At 39.8% G+C, this 13,727-nt stretch overlaps 2 protein-coding genes across 4 annotated transcripts; both read left to right on the plus strand.

Annotated features, from left to right (window-relative positions):
• Positions 1-336: 336 nt before the first annotated feature.
• Positions 337-2,405, plus strand: EMC7 (endoplasmic reticulum membrane protein complex subunit 7). 2 transcript variants are annotated; one of them, XM_046624182.2, is made up of 4 exons: positions 337-719; positions 804-1,062; positions 1,256-1,330; positions 1,691-2,405. In XM_046624182.2, exons 1-4 carry the CDS (start codon positions 505-507, stop codon positions 1,841-1,843), a joined length of 702 nt encoding a protein of 233 aa, XP_046480138.1. In that variant the 5' UTR covers positions 337-504; the 3' UTR covers positions 1,844-2,405. The 2 variants fall into 2 exon arrangements, with proteins under 2 accessions (XP_046480138.1, XP_046480139.1); XM_046624183.2 differs by having other exon boundaries at positions 352-719; positions 1,715-2,405.
• A 2,170-nt stretch (positions 2,406-4,575) lies between these two features.
• LOC124216098 (uncharacterized) lies at positions 4,576-7,861 on the plus strand. Of its 2 annotated transcripts, XM_069135153.1 has the most exons (6): positions 4,576-4,730; positions 4,897-5,228; positions 5,512-5,613; positions 5,853-5,976; positions 6,205-6,301; positions 6,763-7,861. In XM_069135153.1, exons 2-5 carry the CDS (start codon positions 5,125-5,127, stop codon positions 6,208-6,210), a joined length of 336 nt encoding a protein of 111 aa, XP_068991254.1. In that variant the 5' UTR covers positions 4,576-4,730; positions 4,897-5,124; the 3' UTR covers positions 6,211-6,301; positions 6,763-7,861. The 2 variants fall into 2 exon arrangements, with proteins under 2 accessions (XP_068991254.1, XP_068991253.1); XM_069135152.1 differs by having other exon boundaries at positions 4,576-5,228.
• Positions 7,862-13,727: the final 5,866 nt, after the last annotated feature.

A 13,727-nucleotide genomic window follows, 5' to 3' on the forward strand; every position in this document is an offset into this window, starting at 1 on the left:
CTCGTATACTAAAAAATTATACCCGTTTTGTCCCCGTTTGTTAGTTCCTCTACGTGGCGCTAGTAGACTTCTGACACGCTCGCTGCCCTCGCTGTCCGCGCGCGAGCTTGTCAGACAACTACTAGCGCCACTAGTGGTGGAGATTGGCGGCAGAATTGTGGGACATTTTGCGAATTACTTTTAGCAGCGTGTGTCAGGGCACCATGTGTCAGGGGGCTGGTTTCGCGCGGTCAGCGAGGGCACCGAGCGTGTCAGAAGTCTATTACTAGCGCCACGTAGAGGAACTAAAAAACGGGGACAAGAAGCGTACAATTTTTCAGTATACGAGCAGTGGTGAGTGTCAGGGGGCTGTCGTCAGGTAACTACTAGCGTCACTAGTGGTGGAAATTGGCGGCAGAATGGAGGGACGTTTTGCGAACCACTTTTAGCAGCGTGTGTCAGGGGGCTGTGCTTGACACTCATGATCCTCACCATCCTCACCCAGCTGACTGCGAGAAATAGGTTATGTTGATCAAAATGGCGTTCTTAACAAGATTAGTATCTCTGCTTTTGATAATTTGTCAAATTAGCAGTGTAATTGGTGAAAATGATGAAGAAGTTTCGACTGACAGATACGTAATCGAAGGGAAAGTTTTCCCTCCTGAAAATGCAATCCTTACCGGATGGCAACTCATGACTCACGTCATGGCAAACGGGGGGGAACATCTTGGATATCTTAGGTAATTATACAATACAATACCTTCTAACTCAACTCATGTTTCTCTGAGTTATTTAGGACCGCTTTTCTTTCTGTTGTTTTATAGGGAGGATGGTTCATTCACAATTTCGAATGTCCCATCGGGTTCCTACATCATCGAAGTTGTAAACCCGAACTATGCTTATGAGCCTGTACGAGTTGAAATCAATTCCAAGGGAAAGTTCAGAGCTCGGAAAGTGAATTTAATTCAAACTTCACAAGTTATTCAAGTTCCATATCCTTTGAAAATGAGACCATTTGCTCCGTTCCGATATTTCCAACTTAGAGAACAGTGGAGAGTAACAGATTTTTTGTTTAATCCAATGGTACGTAAACTCCCTTTACATGCTGTGATAATTGTAGATGTATATATAAAAATGCAACAATTTTATTTGATTATTGTATATCAAGATAACTGGGCAATTTTTATTTTGTTTGCCAAACCATTTCACCACATTTCCTGGTGTGTTGGAACTTTATATAATATCTTTTCATCATTCAAGCAACGTTGGTTTTCAGGTCCTCATGATGATACTGCCTCTTTTATTGATAATGGTACTGCCAAAAATAATGAATGATCCAGAAACACGAAAGGTTAGTGAGAAAAGTACTTGATATTTAATTACAATAACTTATGCAACAAGTGAATCGGCCAATGAATTTCGACTTTCTTAACAATATGATTCAACGATTAGTGCTTGTATTAACCAAATTGGGGAAAGGTTCAGCAGATTTTGAAAAAATGTAACTAACATGTCATTTATGTCTGATGCGTACATGAAAGGCTTTACGACAATATGCTATTTTCAATTCATTTCAATTGTCGAAAAAACAAATATATTGCTATTGATTAAATGAAACTCTATTGTAATGATAAGTTCTCGTTAAGTGTATCGGAATCATTGACCGACGCATCCAGTATATTATTGCAGTAGTTATAACTGTTGAGTTAAGATTGCCGGTACTCGTTCATTTCAGGAAATGGAGCAATTGAATAGCTTGACTAAATATGATATGCCTGAAATGTCAGAAATGATAACGACTTTCTTTGCTGGAGAAGAGAAACAAAAATCGAAAGCAGTGAAAGCAGCTAAGAAGAGACAATAGAGATGGAATAATAAATGCACATTCATATATTCAAATTCGTTTCGATACACAATGGAATTGTAATTTACATTAGTCAATTTAGTCCTTGTTGTATCTTGTTACACCTTGTTTTAGGAATATAATTATTTTATTAATAAGGATTGAGGTGGTATAAGAAAATGCCACACTTGAGTATTTACTTTTTAATTGAACTTATTTTAGCTGTGTACAATGCTTCATTCTAAGTATTTAGTTATTTTAATAATACCTGTGATTCAAAGTTTGGATTCAATTACTCTTGTAAAAATTAAAAACCTGAATAATAGCATCAAATTCAGCATTCATCAAACTGTACCTCAATTCATTGGAAAAGATTTTACTCAATTGAATAAAAAAACCACCTTCGTACGGTTGTGAGAAATACCACAGCATAAATAGTTCAAAATGTATTACTTGATATTGTCAGATGTAGAGTTAAAGTAATATAATTAATATATATCTATTGGCTAATATTGATTATTAGCGTTTGAACTATTTAAGATAATTTTAAAGTTATGAAATAAATATTTTTCTTATTATCACATCTACTTCGAGTTTCACGTACTAGGAATTATACAAATTTAGAAGAACTGAATACATTTTATAAATGGAAATAAATAATTGGCAATCCAAGTTCTACGTACAAGCAATCAATTCTATCGCTACTCAAAATCTGCAAAGTTTGGAACAAAAAAATCCGAAAAGAGTTGGCCCTCCTTTTTCTACGATTTCGGAGCTGAAAACTTTTTGTCTAATAATCGATTCGGATGACGCTTTCTAGACTAATTAGACCCCAAGGAAACCAATAAAGGCATCCAGAATATCGTAGGAGCAACAGCTGAAAGGATACGGAGAAAATTTCTCGTTTTTATACCGCAACTTTTGACCCACTGTTCGCAGCGACCAACTATGCGCAATCGATTTCTCTCGCAAAATTACGACGATCGGTCTAGAATCATCGGAAAATGGACGGGAAACATCCAAAGCTAGCCTTACTGTTTTCTCATTTCTAGAGCCAACGACCTTCCATTCTGAAATCGATATCTGAGGCCACACAAGAAATTAATAACGAGAGCAAATTTCTTCCAAAATTCGTAGCAAAACAGTGATTTAATTAAAGTATGGGTACCCGAGAAGTGAATGTATGCATAGATCATGAATAATAACACAGGTCTGCAACAAAATCCTCCTTCAAATGAAATATTACAGGTATAAAGGTTTTAATTTGCCGAATCTATATATGTTTTCCATTTTTAGCTGTGACGCATAAATTACGTTATATGATTTTTTTTATTGTACAAAATGCAGAATTCGTTGTGTTTTGTTTTTGCATTTACACTGCTTTACCTATTTAAATAGTGTCTGTATGTAAGTGCATACAAAACTATAATAGAAATAGAAAGAAAGATATCGTCTTAACGCTGTTTTCACACCTCTGAAATGTATGTAGAGCCAATGTATGTGATTGCGCAGTTCTGGTTGTAACTTCGTGAAAAGAAAGAAAACTACATAATAACTTATAGAATTATACTAGTAGTATATTTTCTGACGATTCTAATGTTTAAACTTTTCAACTTTACAACTTTTCTTCATAAATATCGTTGCTATCATAAGTGTTTTATTATAATTTGTGAGCAAATATAGCATTTTATTGCAAAAAACATTACGTAAAAAGTATACGTCGTAAATATTTTTTATTACTATATTTCGATACAAGAGCATCAAATTTATTATAATTATATACAATAATATTAAGGAGAATCAAAAGTGTTTTTTTGCAGGGCAGTGTAATAGATCAGATGTAATAATGATGCAGAGATCAAAAAATATATATGTATATGCAGTCCATGTACGATATTAATATATATGATCCATTTACAATTAATACATGATGCATAGTATAAATTTTAGAATTTTCCAGGAGACAAACTAGATTATCTACAATAATACATCTATAATACGAAAATAGACGAATTGTTCATTTCGAAATAGGATTCTATTCGACACGGTCTCAATGTATTCCATAACATTAATATCCATAATTATTCCAACAACGTTTCATTTGCTATCTCGATCTTGAATTTTCGTAGTAAAAGAATCGAAACGCTGTTTTAGCTAGTCACAAGTGAAGTACCTGCGTTGGGTAGAGAAGCAGAATTGTTTTTGAAAAGTGTTCATATGGAAAAAAATTGAGAGTAACTGTAATACATCACGGATGCGCTAATTTTGATCGAGATGAAATTGATGCTCCGTATACGAGACAGTATTTAACGCAGTGTCCTGATTTGAAGATCTAAAGGGGCGATTGTCGGCCATTTTTTTTCTTTTTTTTTGGTAGGTAGAGAAAGAACTAAGCTTCTTGAAACTTCGAAGGTATTTTAACACACATTTGGAAGGTACGAGTAAAAATATTAATCATCCAACTGTCACAGAACAGTAGCGGTATTAGCTGACTTCTTAACTGAAAAGTATATCTTTAGTCAAAGGCTGACCGTCGAAGTGCCTAGCCGCTTGAGTCTGGAATCGGCAGGAATGATAAAGTGCGTATTTCTTGTCTGAAATATAAAGACTAAAGTCATCATACGAGTACATCATACATAGTATTAAAGTTCGAAACCAAATTTTGGATGTTCGGATGTTCAGAAAGTGACGTCACCCAAAATTTTTTCTCTCTTGATCTATATAGACGAAAATCAATTGGCCGAATTCTTCAGTCTGGAAACAACCACGCAGTAGAGCGGACGTATGAGAATCGCGCTCCGCAAATTTCGAGTACCGGGTTCTCTACCTCCTGGATCCTGCGCTCCGGGTCCGTTTCCTGGTGCAACTCGACTTCCAGGACAAGCGCCCCGTAGTTTCTGCGCTCCAGGTCCGCTACCTGGTGAAACTCAACTTCCAGAACAAGCGCTCCGTGGTTTCTGCGCTCCAGGTTCGCTACCTGGTGAAAATCGACTTCCAGAACAAACGCTTCATAGTTCTGGCTGTCCAGGTCCTTGACCTGGTGACTTTTGATCTGCAGGACTGATTTTCCGTAGTTCTGGCTGTCCAGGTCCTTAACCTGGCGACTTTTGACCAAGCGCTGCGTACTTTCTGCGCTCCAGGTCCGCTACCTGGTGAAACTCGACTTCCAGAACAAGCGCTCCGTAGTTTCTGCGTCTAAGGTCCACTACCTGGTGCAACTCGACTTCAGGGACAAGTGCTCCGTAGTTTCTACGCTCCAGGTCCGCTACCTGGTGAAGCTTGAATTTCAGGAAAAGCGCTCCATGGTTCCAGCGCTCCAGGTCCGCTACCTGATGAAACTCGACTCTCGGAGGACAAGGAAGACGAGGAGAACAAGGTGGACGAAGAGAACGAGGATTTCTGCACGGTGAGTATAACATTTTTCTACTATTCAATGGCAATTGTGATTTTATTCTATCCAAAATTTTTGAACTTGTTATGTTTACAATAAATTATTTCAATTCATATTTCGCCCAAGTCGTAATTCAGTAGCTATCATCGTGCTAGTAAAATTTCTATAATTTTTTCTAATTTTCTCATAATCTTCTTGGTAAAATCTGTCCATAAAAAAATGATATTATTCGTTACACAATATTTTTGATGTGTTATAATACTGAAAATATTTATTACTATTCCATGTATAACCCGAGGTCGTTATCGGTGGGTGTTGGAGGTGATCTGAGGTGGACAAGAAGAAGGACGAGGAAGACGTGGAGAACAAGGTGGGGGAGGAGGACGAGGATTTGTGCTCGGTGAGTAAAACATTTTTATAATATCTGATGGCAATTGTAATTATATTTCATCTAAAATATTTCAAACTTGTCATGTACACAATGAATTATTTCAATTTATTTTTCCCGAAGCACATATTCAGTAGCTTTGAATGCGCTAATAAAATTTATTATACAATTGATTAGTTCATTAATTACATTAATCCTTACACAATATTTTTGATGTGTTCATATACTGAAAATATTTATTACTATTGAAGGTACAACCGAAGGTGGTTATCGGTGGTCGTCGGTCGTCGTTGGAGGTGGTCGGAGGTAGACGAGGAGGAGGACGAGGAAGACGAGGAGAACAAGGTGGACGAGGAAGACGAGGATTTGTGCTCGGTGAGTAAAACATTTTTATAATATTTGATGGCAATTGTAATTATATTTCATCTAAAATATTTCAAACTTGTCATGTTTACAACAAATTATTTCAATTCATTTTTTGTACAAGCACATATTTAGTAGCTCATGAAATTTATTACGTATTAAGAGATTATTTAATTATATTAATCCTTACATAATACTTTTGATGTGTTCTTGTACTGAAAATATTTATTACTATTCCAGTTATAACCCGAGGTGGTTAGCAGTGGTCGTCGGGGGTGGTTGGCGGTGGTTGGAGGTGGTCGAGCTGGACGAGGTGGAGGACAAGGATTCGTGCTCGGTGAGTTTAACATTTTTACAATATTTGATGAAGTAGAATCAGCATCAGGAGTAGGATCAGGGGAAGATGTAGAAATAGGAGTAGAAGTAAGAGTAGTGGTAGGAATAGGACTCGGAGTAGGAATATGAGTAGAAGTAGGAATAGTAGGAGTTGGAGTGGGATTAGGAGTAGGAGTAGTCGGAGTAGGAATAGGAGTAGTCGTCGTAGTAGGAGTAGGAGTAGGAGTAGGAGCAGAAGTAGGTAGGGCGGGGTGGGTCGTGTGAGGGGAGGGGAGGGGTGGGAAGGGGATATTATCATATCAAGTTATCAGTAATAAGCAATTGCGGGTAAAATATTAGCTTACTTTTGTAAGTATTTATGAACATAGCCCCTACGAATATTCATTGTTGATATATAAGGTCTGGCAACGTACCTACTTTCTGTAAGAAATGTTGAAGATTTTTAACATAATTATTTTTCAGTTCTGTGCCCCACCTAGTGATCCACTAGTACATATCCTCCGACGTGACATCGCTGTGCTACGTATAAAGAAGAAAAGATTGATTAAGATGCAAATTGCTCCTCTCTTCTTGCCATTGTGCTTTCAGCCATTGTTGTGCCGTGTGTTTAAAATTTAGGACAGTATATAATATAGAATAACAGGTACAGCTACGAATATAACACTACAATAAATCTTATAGAAATGAGCTCTCATTGAGATTTCTCTGTATTTATAACTCGACGGGAGAAGGCAAAAATCAATGTAATGCCATCTGTAAGGTAATTTGACTCGTGTTTGCACAACGAGAACTCGTTGGGCATTTTGCGGTGAAATTTGAAAAATTGTTGTACAAGAAATTAAATAACTGTAAAAATGGAGAAATAATATTATCTCTAATAGTGAATGTAGCTAATACAGCTTTAACCGTATATTGATTATGTTAATGATCTATTGTGACAAGATCGGAATTAGATAAGCTCTCTAAATACTCTTTTCTGGACTATTAATTTATATCATGTATATGTAAATGTATACTTCTTCAGTTTATACAATCACTGCACTAGGATTACCCTTGCCACGTTTTACGTTGCGCTTGTGTAATTTGTATATCATTAACCTTACGTTTTACTCTATTTGCGACAAGTTGTGAGTGTTTCTAATTTCTTGGCAATTATTTATGTACATGTATGTGTATATATGTATATGTATACTTATGCATGTGTATATACATATGTACACATATTTAAAACTAGATTTTTACAATAAACACAGAGGTTTTAGTATATTCACATACGGATTTCTGTGTATAGGTATGCTTGAACTAAAATATCCATATCTCTAATACGGAGTTCTTCGTAATTTGCATTTGTTCTTGTAACCCAATGTCCTACATACGATGGCAAAAATCGAGATCCAACTTAACTGAGTCTCAAAGCCCTGTTGACATAAAAGCAGCTATTCGATAGAAATTATAGTTTATAGTTTACACAGCCCATTGCATGATATTTCATTACAAATACATATGTTTCAATGTATTTAGGAATAATTTATCAAATATACGATAAAATTGATGCACCGGATCATCGTCGACTTTAACTTTTGAAATGTCCTACCATTTTCGAACACCTCCTACCTCCCCCTGCCACCTCCGACCATCAATGGCCACTTTCGACCACCCCCTATCACCTTCTGCCAGCGCCGACCACCTCCTAACATTTCCGAACACCTCCAACCATCCTATTTAGCTATATTAGCAGATTAGCTATGATATGAAAAGAGAAGAATTATTCATTTCGAAATGGGATTCTATTCGACGCGCGCTCGATGTATTCCATAACATTAGTATTCATAATTATTCCAACAACTTTTCATTTGCTCTCTCGATCTTGAATTTTCATGGGCATAGAATCGAAACGTTGTTTTAGCTGGTCGCAAGTGAAGTATCTGCGTTGGGTAGAGGAGCTGAATTGTTTTTCGAAAAGTATTCGGATGGAAAAAAATTCAGAGTAACTGTAATACATCACGGATGCGCTAATTTTGAACGAGATGAAATGGATGCTTCGTATATGAGACGGTATTTAACGCTGCGTAGTGGTTTAAAGACCTAGAAAGGTGATAGGGAGAGAAAGAACGACGCTTCTTAACACTTCGAGTGTATTTTAACACACATTTGAAAGATACGAGCGAAATTTTTCATCATCCAACTGTCGCAGAACGGCAGCGTTATTAGCCGACCCGTTCACTGAAGAATATATCTTCAGTCAACGGCTGACCATCGAAGGGCCTGGCCGCTTGAGTCTGGAATCGGCAGGAGAGATAAAGTGCGTATTTCTTGTATGAAATGTGAAAGCTAAAATCATTATACATCATAACATATCATCATACCTCATACATCATACCTCATACATCATACATCATACATCGTACATCATACATCATCATACATAGTATCAAAGTTCGAAACCATAGTTTGGATGTCGGACGTTCAGAAAGTGACGTCACCAATTCAAAATCAGCTAGCCGAATTCCTCAGTCTGGAAACAACCGCGCAGTAGAGCGGACGGATGAGAGGCGCGCTCCGCAAATTTCGAGTACCGGGTTCTCAACCTCCCGGATCCCGCGCTTCAGGTTCGCTACGTATTTCGAGTCCCGGGTTCTCAACCTCCCGGATCTCGCGCTTCGGGTCCGCTACGCGGTGAAACTCGACTTCCAGGATAAGCGCTCCGTGGTTCCTGGTTCATGTTTACAATAAATTATTTCAATTCGTTTTTCGCGCAACCCCAAATTCGGTAGCTGTCAGTCCGCTAATAAAATTTCTCGACTTCCAGGATAAGCGCTCCGTGGTTCCTGGTTCATGTTTACAATGAATTATTTCAATTCGTTTTTCGCGCAAGCCGAAATTCAGTAGCTGTCGGTCCGCTAATAAAATTTCTCGACTTCCAGGATAAGCGCTCCGTGGTTCCTGGTTCATGTTTACAATAAATTATTTCAATTCGTTTTTCGCGCAAGCCGAAATTCAGTAGCTGTCGGTCCGCTAATAAAATTTCTCGACTTCCAGGATAAGCGCTCCGTGGTTCCTGGTTCATGTTTACAATAAATTATTTCAATTCGTTTTTCGCGCAAGCCGAAATTCAGTAGCTGTCGGTCCGCTAATAAAATTTCTCGACTTCCAGGATAAGCGCTCCGTGGTTCCTGGTTCATGTTTACAATAAATTATTTCAATTCGTTTTTCGCGCAACCCCAAATTCGGTAGCTGTCGGTCCGCTGATAAAATTTCTCGACTTCCAGGATAAGCGCTCCGTGGTTCCTGGTTCATGTTTACAATAAATTATTTCAATTCGTTTTTCGCGCAAGCCGAAATTCAGTAGCTGTCGGTCCGCTAATAAAATTTCTCGACTTCCAGGATAAGCGCTCCGTGGTTCCTGGTTCATGTTTACAATAAATTATTTCAATTCGTTTTTCGCGCAATCCCATATTCGGTAGCTGTCAGTCCGCTAATAAAATTTCTCGACTTCCAGGATAAGCGCTCCGTGGTTCCTGGTTCATGTTTACAATAAATTATTTCAATTCGTTTTTCGCGCAACCCCAAATTCGGTAGCTGTCAGTCCGCTAATAAAATTTCTCGACTTCCAGGATAAGCGCTCCGTGGTTCCTGGTTCATGTTTACAACAAATTATTTCAATTCGTTTTTCGCGCAACCCCAAATTCGGTAGCTGTCAGTCCGCTAATAAAATTCCTCGACTTCCAGGATAAGCGCTCCGTGGTTCCTGGTTCATGTTTACAACAAATTATTTCAATTCGTTTTTCGCGCAACCCCAAATTCGGTAGCTGTCAGTCCGCTAATAAAATTTCTCGACTTCCAGGATAAGCGCTCCGTGGTTCCTGGTTCATGTTTACAATAAATTATTTCAATTCGTTTTTCGCGCAAGCCGAAATTCAGTAGCTGTCGGTCCGCTAATAAAATTTCTCGACTTCCAGGATAAGCGCTCCGTGGTTCCTGGTTCATGTTTACAATAAATTATTTCAATTCGTTTTTCGCGCAAGCCGAAATTCAGTAGCTGTCGGTCCGCTAATAAAATTTCTCGACTTCCAGGATAAGCGCTCCGTGGTTCCTGGTTCATGTTTACAATAAATTATTTCAATTCGTTTTTCGCGCAAGCCGAAATTCAGTAGCTGTCGGTCCGCTAATAAAATTTCTCGACTTCCAGGATAAGCGCTCCGTGGTTCCTGGTTCATGTTTACAATAAATTATTTCAATTCGTTTTTCGCGCAAGCCGAAATTCAGTAGCTGTCGGTCCGCTAATAAAATTTCTCGACTTCCAGGATAAGCGCTCCGTGGTTCCTGGTTCATGTTTACAATAAATTATTTCAATTCGTTTTTCGCGCAAGCCGAAATTCAGTAGCTGTCGGTCCGCTAATAAAATTTCTCGACTTCCAGGATAAGCGCTCCGTGGTTCCTGGTTCATGTTTACAATAAATTATTTCAATTCGTTTTTCGCGCAATCCCATATTCGGTAGCTGTCAGTCCGCTAATAAAATTTCTCGACTTCCAGGATAAGCGCTCCGTGGTTCCTGGTTCATGTTTACAATAAATTATTTCAATTCGTTTTTCGCGCAAGCCGAAATTCAGTAGCTGTCGGTCCGCTAATAAAATTTCTCGACTTCCAGGATAAGCGCTCCGTGGTTCCTGGTTCATGTTTACAATAAATTATTTCAATTCGTTTTTCGCGCAAGCCGAAATTCAGTAGCTGTCGGTCCGCTAATAAAATTTCTCGACTTCCAGGATAAGCGCTCCGTGGTTCCTGGTTCATGTTTACAATAAATTATTTCAATTCGTTTTTCGCGCAACCCCAAATTCGGTAGCTGTCGGTCCGCTGATAAAATTTCTCGACTTCCAGGATAAGCGCTCCGTGGTTCCTGGTTCATGTTTACAATAAATTATTTCAATTCGTTTTTCGCGCAAGCCGAAATTCAGTAGCTGTCGGTCCGCTAATAAAATTTCTCGACTTCCAGGATAAGCGCTCCGTGGTTCCTGGTTCATGTTTACAATAAATTATTTCAATTCGTTTTTCGCGCAATCCCATATTCGGTAGCTGTCAGTCCGCTAATAAAATTTCTCGACTTCCAGGATAAGCGCTCCGTGGTTCCTGGTTCATGTTTACAATAAATTATTTCAATTCGTTTTTCGCGCAACCCCAAATTCGGTAGCTGTCAGTCCGCTAATAAAATTCCTCGACTTCCAGGATAAGCGCTCCGTGGTTCCTGGTTCATGTTTACAACAAATTATTTCAATTCGTTTTTCGCGCAACCCCAAATTCGGTAGCTGTCAGTCCGCTAATAAAATTTCTCGACTTCCAGGATAAGCGCTCCGTGGTTCCTGGTTCATGTTTACAATAAATTATTTCAATTCGTTTTTCGCGCAAGCCGAAATTCAGTAGCTGTCGGTCCGCTAATAAAATTTCTCGACTTCCAGGATAAGCGCTCCGTGGTTCCTGGTTCATGTTTACAATAAATTATTTCAATTCGTTTTTCGCGCAAGCCGAAATTCAGTAGCTGTCGGTCCGCTAATAAAATTTCTCGACTTCCAGGATAAGCGCTCCGTGGTTCCTGGTTCATGTTTACAATAAATTATTTCAATTCGTTTTTCGCGCAAGCCGAAATTCAGTAGCTGTCGGTCCGCTAATAAAATTTCTCGACTTCCAGGATAAGCGCTCCGTGGTTCCTGGTTCATGTTTACAATAAATTATTTCAATTCGTTTTTCGCGCAAGCCGAAATTCAGTAGCTGTCGGTCCGCTAATAAAATTTCTCGACTTCCAGGATAAGCGCTCCGTGGTTCCTGGTTCATGTTTACAATAAATTATTTCAATTCGTTTTTCGCGCAAGCCGAAATTCAGTAGCTGTCGGTCCGCTAATAAAATTTCTCGACTTCCAGGATAAGCGCTCCGTGGTTCCTGGTTCATGTTTACAATAAATTATTTCAATTCGTTTTTCGCGCAATCCCATATTCGGTAGCTGTCAGTCCGCTAATAAAATTTCTCGACTTCCAGGATAAGCGCTCCGTGGTTCCTGGTTCATGTTTACAACAAATTATTTCAATTCGTTTTTCGCGCAACCCCAAATTCGGTAGCTGTCAGTCCGCTAATAAAATTCCTCGACTTCCAGGATAAGCGCTCCGTGGTTCCTGGTTCATGTTTACAACAAATTATTTCAATTCGTTTTTCGCGCAACCCCAAATTCGGTAGCTGTCAGTCCGCTAATAAAATTTCTCGACTTCCAGGATAAGCGCTCCGTGGTTCCTGGTTCATGTTTACAATAAATTATTTCAATTCGTTTTTCGCGCAATCCCATATTCGGTAGCTGTCAGTCCGCTAATAAAATTTCTCGACTTCCAGGATAAGGTTGCTGGGTGAGTAAAACACTTTTATAATATTTGATGGCAATTGTAATTATATTTCATCTGAAATATTACAAACTTGTCACGGTTACAATAAATTATTTCAATTCATTTTTCGTGCAAGCACATATTCAGTAGCTATAAATAATCTTATACAATTTATTATATTATTAATTAATTAATTAATATTCTTATAATATTTAATGGCAATTGTAATTATATTTCATCTGAAATATTACAAACTTGTCACGGTTACAATAAATTATTTCAATTCATTTTTCGTGCAAGCACATATTCAGTAGCTATGAATAATCTTGTACAATTTATTATATTATCAATTAATTAATTAATTACATTAATCCTTACACAATATTTTTGATGTGTTCCTATACTAAAAATATTTATTACTATTCCAGGTATTACCCGAGGTGGTCGGAGGTGGACGAGGAGGAGGACGAGCTGGACGAGGAGAAGGACCAGGTGGACGAGGAGGAGGACGAGGTGGACGAGGAGGAGGCGGGGTGGGTCGTGGGAGAGGACCTCTCCTCTCCTCAGAGGAGGGGAGGGGGAGGGGCAGGGAAGGGGGCGGGGAGGGGGAAGGGACGGGAAGGGAAGGGAAGGGATGGGGCGGGTGGCGGGGCGGGGGCGGGTGGCGGGGAGGGGGGCGGGAGGGGGGAGGGCGGGTGGGAGGGAGGGCGGGAGGGAGGGAGGGACGGCGGGAGGGCGGGAGGGTGGGCGGGAGGGAGGGAGTGGACGACGGATGTCAGTGCAAGTCCCCCACACGCCCACCCACCCGCCCGGCCCTTCCCTCTCCCTCCCGCCCTCCCTCCCACCCTCCCTCCCTCCCACCCTCCCGCCCTCCCTCCCGCCCTCCCTCCCCCTTCCCCCCCCCCCCCCCCTCCCCCTCCCCCTCCCCCTCCCCCTTCCCTTCCCTTCCCTTCCCTTCCCTTCCCGTCCCTTCCCCCTCCCCGCCCGCCTCGCGCCCTTCCCTGCCCCTCCCCCTCCTCTCCTCTGAGGAGAGGAGAGGTCCTCTCCCACGACCCACCCCGCC

Source organism: Neodiprion pinetum, chromosome 4, assembly GCF_021155775.2.
Source record: "Neodiprion pinetum isolate iyNeoPine1 chromosome 4, iyNeoPine1.2, whole genome shotgun sequence".
In the NCBI taxonomy this organism is placed as follows: Eukaryota; Metazoa; Arthropoda; class Insecta; order Hymenoptera; family Diprionidae; genus Neodiprion; species Neodiprion pinetum.